This window comes from Pristis pectinata, chromosome 2 (assembly GCF_009764475.1).
Source record: "Pristis pectinata isolate sPriPec2 chromosome 2, sPriPec2.1.pri, whole genome shotgun sequence".
In the NCBI taxonomy this organism is placed as follows: Eukaryota; Metazoa; Chordata; class Chondrichthyes; order Rhinopristiformes; family Pristidae; genus Pristis; species Pristis pectinata.
Window position 1 is genome coordinate 105,173,889 of NC_067406.1, and position 6,000 is coordinate 105,179,888.

At 41.9% G+C, this 6,000-nt stretch overlaps 1 protein-coding gene across 7 annotated transcripts in view; it reads left to right on the forward strand.

Moving 5' to 3' along the window:
- Nucleotides 1-5,307, forward strand: part of alpk1 (alpha-kinase 1) — a 101,942-nt gene extending 96,635 nt beyond the window's left edge. For all 7 annotated transcript variants that reach the window (XM_052010483.1, XM_052010482.1, XM_052010481.1 and 4 more), the window contains one exon: nucleotides 2,259-5,307. In XM_052010483.1, coding sequence (XP_051866443.1) covers nucleotides 2,259-2,467 — 209 coding nt within the window. In that variant the 3' untranslated portion in view covers nucleotides 2,468-5,307. The remainder of the gene's footprint in view (nucleotides 1-2,258) is intronic.
- The last annotated feature ends 693 nt before the right edge of the window (nucleotides 5,308-6,000 follow it).

Sequence of the window (6,000 nt, forward strand, 5' to 3'; positions counted from 1 at the left end):
TCCTTAAGTCTAGTGGTACGTGCCCTCAGGCTCCTGTATCTTCTACCTGATGGAAGAGGAGAGGAGAGAAGAGAGAATGTCCCTGGTGGGTGGGGTCTTTGATTATGCTGGCTGCTTCACCAAGACAACGAGAGGTAAAGACAGAGTCCAAGGAGGAGAAGCTGGTGTCTGTGATGCACTGGGCTGTGTCCACAACTCTCTGCAGTTTCTTGCGGTCCTGGGCAGAGCAGTTGCCGTACCAAGCCATGATGCATCCAGATAGGATGCTTTCTATGGTGCATCGATAAAAGTTGGTGAGTGCCAAAGGGGACAAACTGAATTTCTTTAGCCTCCTAAGGAAGTAGAGGCGCTGGTGAGCTTTCTTGGCTGTGGCATCTACGTGATTTGACCAGGACAGGTCGTTGGTGATGTTCACTCCCAGGAACTTGAAGCTCTCAACCCTCTCGACCTCAGCACCATTGAGGTAGACAGGTGCATGTACACCGCCCCCTTTCCTGAAGTCAATGACCAGCTCTTTTGTTGACATTGAGGGAAAGGTTGTTGTCATGACACCATTCCACTAAGCTATCTATCTCCTTCCTGTACTCTGACTCATTGCTGTTTGAGATACGTCCTACAATGGTGGTATCATCTGCAAACTTGTAGCTGGAGTTAGAGCAGAATCTGGCCACACAGTCTCGAGTGTATAGGGAATAGAGTAGAGGGCTGAGGATGCAGCCTTGTGGGGCACCGGTCTTGAGAATAATCGTGCCGGAGGTATTACTGTCTATCTTCACTGATTGTGGTCTATTGGTTAGAAAGTTAAGGATCCAGTTACAGAGGGAGGTGTTGAGTCCTAGGTCTTGGCCTCATCTGTTAACCACTCCACCTCTGAAGTAGCGAGAGGCTCGCTTAAGACAGTTTTTTTAAATTCATTTTCAGGATCTACATATTGATGAAAAGGTCAGCATTTATTGCCCATCCCTAATTGCCCTTGAGAAGATGGCAGTGGGCTGCCATCTTGATCATGCAGTTGTTCTGGTGAAATGAAGGAGGCAGGGGCAGGAATTCAATTATCTATTAGAATGTTGTTCAAGGTATTTCCCATGTTGAATCAGAGATACTACTCTCATGGAATGATGTTGGAATTTAGGAAAAGAATGGACACATTGCTGAACCAGAAGGATTTGGAAAAAGTTTATAAGATTTCTCCTTCAAGCCTAGAATTTCCCTTGCACCTACAGCCCCACATTTAGTGGCTAATGACTGTTTTGATGTGGGACCATTGCTTGGAAAATCATCAGCACCTGAGCCCTATGGCATCAGGTGTAACTGACTTGGCCTTCCATGAGCTAAGGCTGCTCCTTCAGGGCGGTATCAGCACAGCGCCTGCAAAGGAAATTAGGGAAGACCATGGCTGGAGACAAGTGTAATTGTGGAGGGAGAGAGACCCAGTGGCAAGAAGCCCACCCCTGCCCCCAAGTGGTGGGGGGGGGGCTTTGATCCTTGGCAATCACTGGTCAAGGGATGGGATGGGGTGGGGTGGAATTGGAAGAGCATTGGGAGGTTGAAGGGAGTTGGCAAACAGAGTATGGGTCCCACAGATGAAATGGTAGGCAAGGAAAATCTCATTGTTGGATTCCACAACACATGCCTGGGAACTGTTCATGTATTACATAGTGGAGACTCAGAGACCCAGAGTAAAATTTAAAACATTGAAATCCACACTGTTAGTTTCCAATTTTCCTACATGTTTTAATTTCATAGAAATTGTATCATGTATTGTTAGGATTAGGTATAGTTTCTTTGCTTTGATAATCTTTTTTAACTTATTGAAAGTAAATAAAAATTAGTTCCCTGCTTAGAGCACAGTTACATAAATAAGAAGGTGATGCAGCTGCTCAGGCCAAAGGGTTCACAGCAGGGTTCAAGAAACATGTAAATCAGAAGATGCCCTGATACACAGGTGACATGCATCTAAAATTTATTGAAACAAAAACACCAAGCCATATCAGCAAAACTAGACAGAATAACTAGTTACAGGTTCAAAATGACATTTTGCCAGTACATCACCACATAATGTCCAAGATAAATGTAGTACATGACATACTTAATAAGTTAAAATTCTAGGAATGGTACTTCCTAGGAAAGTACAGGAACAAGAGCAGTTTGGTTCTTCACCTGAATTTATGAGAGCCAGAATGAATTGCCAATTTCTCTCTTTGTTTCTGTCTCAAGAGAACTTTCCCATCTAACTTTTCCACCAACTTCTTCCACAGGCTGGATCACTGGAGATGGCAAAGGTATTATATACCTAACAGATCCTCAGATTCACTCAGTGAAAAAGCACCGAGGGGGATCTAACTTTGCAGACAAAGGCATCGGATACTTCCTCAACTGCCAGCACAGGGAATGCAATGAGATTTGCCACATCCTCACTTTGAAGAATCCAGTCAGGGAGAGCCTGGAAGAAATATCTTCAGCATAGTTTTGTGATCTTGAGAAGTATATTTGCATTTGTCAGGATCGTTTCTCGTCCTTATTGGTGCAGAAGATGATCATTACACAGCTCTGGTAACCCACATAGCATTATTCCAGCAATAGCATCAAGATTATCCTTGTTGGTAGCTGCTGGTGCTGACCCTGACTCAGGATGTGGGGTGTAGCTGGTGAACGTCTGTGAAGGCAAGGCCATATTATACCAAATTACGGCAGGGAAAAGTTCAACTTTCATTGCTTGCACTACACACAGTCAAGACTATGGAAAGGTACTGAATGCTCTCCATATCTTGCTGCATTTGGGTATGGAAAATATTTTTATTTGAGATTTCACTTCCCTCTTTCTCCATCTCTTCCCTTTTTCTCCACATTCCCGATTCTTTCCCTTTCCTCTCTTTTTCTCCTCTTACCCTCTCACCATGTTTCTTTCTGTCTCTCCCTCTTTCTTTCTTATTCTCTCTCTATCTCTCCCACTCCTGTTTTTTGCTCTCTCTCATATTTCTTTCATTTACCCTCTTCTTCCTCTTGTCCTTTCTCTGACCCCTCTCCCTCTTATAAGGACATACAAAATAGGAGGAAGCCATTCTGCCCCTCAGACCTACTCTATCCAGCAACATCATGGTGTTGAAATCGAACACCATTTTCCTGCTCTATCCCCATATCCCTTCATTCCTCTAATATCCAGAAATCTATCAATCTCTGTATCAAATACAATCAATGACAGAGCCTTGAGGTAGAAAATTCTTAGCTGAGTGATGAAATTTCTCCTCATTTCAGTTCTATGTGACCTACCTCTTATTTTCAGATTGGTTCTAGCCTCTTCAGTCAGAAGAAAAATTCTCTCCATATCCTTTTCCATCTCCCTAACCGTTTTCTATGTTCCAATTAGGTCACCTCTCATTTGTCTCAACTGTAGAGAATAAAGGCCTAGTCTACTGAATTTTTCTTCATATGACACAGCAGCCATCCCAAGAACCAGTCTGATGAATCTTCACTCTACCCCCTCTATTGCAAGCATATCCTCTTTTCTTTCAATAGGTAAAGAGATCAAAATTGCACATAATATGTCCGCTATCATCTCAAGAAAGCCCGACGTAATTTTAGTAAGACATCCTGACTTTTGTACTGAAACCCTCTTGCAATAAAGAACAACATTCTATTTGCCCTTCAAACTGCCTGCTGTACTTACATGTTAGCTTACATTGGGTCTTGTACAAAGACATCCAGGCCCCTTTGAACATCAATATTTTCAGATCTCTCACCATTTAGAAAATAATAAGCGCTTCTATAGTTTTCTACCAAAGTTGAATACCTCATGTTTTTTTCACATTGTACTCCATCTGCCATGATGTTGCCCCCTCAAGCAACTTGTCTCTATCCTCTTGCATCCTCATCACTGCTCACATCCCCATCATCGGCAAACCTGGAACTGTTACTCAAACAATACATCTATATAGATCGTGAATACAGTAATTAGGGTCCAAGTACTGATTCTTGTGGTACCCCACCAGTCACAGCTTGTGACGGACCCATTTATTCCTACTCTTTGTTTTCTATCTGTTAACCAATTGTCAATCTACATCAATATATTACTTCTAGATGTATGTACTCTTAACTTTCTTCACCAACCTCTTGTTTGGGACGATATTGAATGTCTTCAGAAAATCCAAGAACACCATACCACTGGTTCCCCCTCCATCTACTGTACTGGATACAGCCTCAAAATTTTCCAATAGATTAAAGAGTATTATGATTTCCTTTTCATAAACCCATGTTGATTCACTTCAATCACATAGGTTGTGTGTCTTATATCAAATCTTTTATGATACATTATGGTCCGCACAAAGTCTCTCCTCTTCATCATCTCTCTTTCAAACCTAGACCAAGCCTGGATCCCTTACTCCTCTCTCCTTGCAACATCTCACTCAAGATAGGGTCATACAGCATGGAAACAGACCCTTTGGCCCAACTCATCCATGCCAACTGTGTTGCCCATTGAGCTAGTCCCATCTGCCCATGTTTGGCCCATAACCCTCTAAACCTCTTCTATCCATGGACTTACCTAAATGGCTTTTAAATGTTGCTAATGTGCCTGCCGCAAGTACTATTTCTGGCAGCTCATTCCAAATACGCACCACCCTTTGCTTGAAGAAGCTGCCCCTGATGTCCCTTTTAAATCTCTCATCTCTGATCTTAGACCTATGTCCTCTTGTTTTTACCTTCCCCTCCCTGGGAAAAAGACTATGCGCTTTCACCCTGTCTATACCCCTCATGATCTTATATACCTCTGTCAGGTCACCCCTCAATCTCCTATGATCCAGGAAATAAAGTCCTAGTCTATGCATCCACTCCTTGTAACTCAGGCTCTCAAGTCCAGGCAACATCCTGGTAAACCTTTTCTGTACACCTTCTAGTTTAATAACATCAAGATGTTACTAACATTGAGCAAATGAAATCAAGGATAGGCAAGAGACCGAATACAGAGCTCTGAGGAGTGGAGGTGGTTGCGGAAATGGATATAGAGATGGATTCCAGCCACATATGAACACAATGAGGATTTTGAATTATCAAGGCAAAGCATTTTCCATTGAAAATTAAAAGAGAAATATTTTCAGTTGGATCATCCATTGGACATTGGTTCTCTATTATTGTTTAACTGTATAAATGAAACCCCGACTTACCCATGATTAATTGCAATTATCTCCTCTCACTCAGCAGCCCAAATTACAGTATATTAGATTATGTTGTTATGTTCTAATATTAAATATGTCAATGAACACTGTTATTCATTAAAGTTTTTGCTGCAAAGTTAATTTAATAAATTTTTCAAAGTTCTGCATTTTTTTGTTTTTTGAATCATGACTGTGCAATATTGTTATATTTCAAAATTTTCTTTCTCTATCACTGCTGAATTTCTTCCGGGTTATAGCAATCCTTCATGATTTGAAAATTCAAACACAAGTTGATCTCAAAACAAGTTAACAGAAAGTAATTGCTCAGATTTTTTTTGTGGAGAAGACATTTTCCACATTGTCTTATACATGTCACTGTTGTAATTATACTGGAACAACTTAACTAGAGATATGTCTGTTTCTGGAGCATAGATCTTTAGCACTTCACCTGGGATATTTGCAAGGCCTGGAGCTTTTGCTGTATTTATTGCACTCAGCTATTTCCAGACATAGGCTGACAGCTCGCTCTTGTGTTGGTGTGGACTTTATGCAGAGGCTGAGATGGACCATCCACTCAGCACTTTTGATTGAGGACTTTCGCTAATGCTTCAACCATTTTGTAAGTCAAGAGGCTCTGGTCCACCTTCACCAAAGACGGGATGCTCCTGGAGCATTCTGGTGTCTGCCACGAATCACAAGTGGATGTGGCAGCACCTCAGACTGACTGGCTAGGCTACAGTTAGACTAACTGGGAAATTTCAACACCATTCACCCAGTAGAAGCTACCTAGCTTATTACCGGTCAGAAAGCCAGCAGCACACCCATCTCCTGTATTTTAACCTATATTACG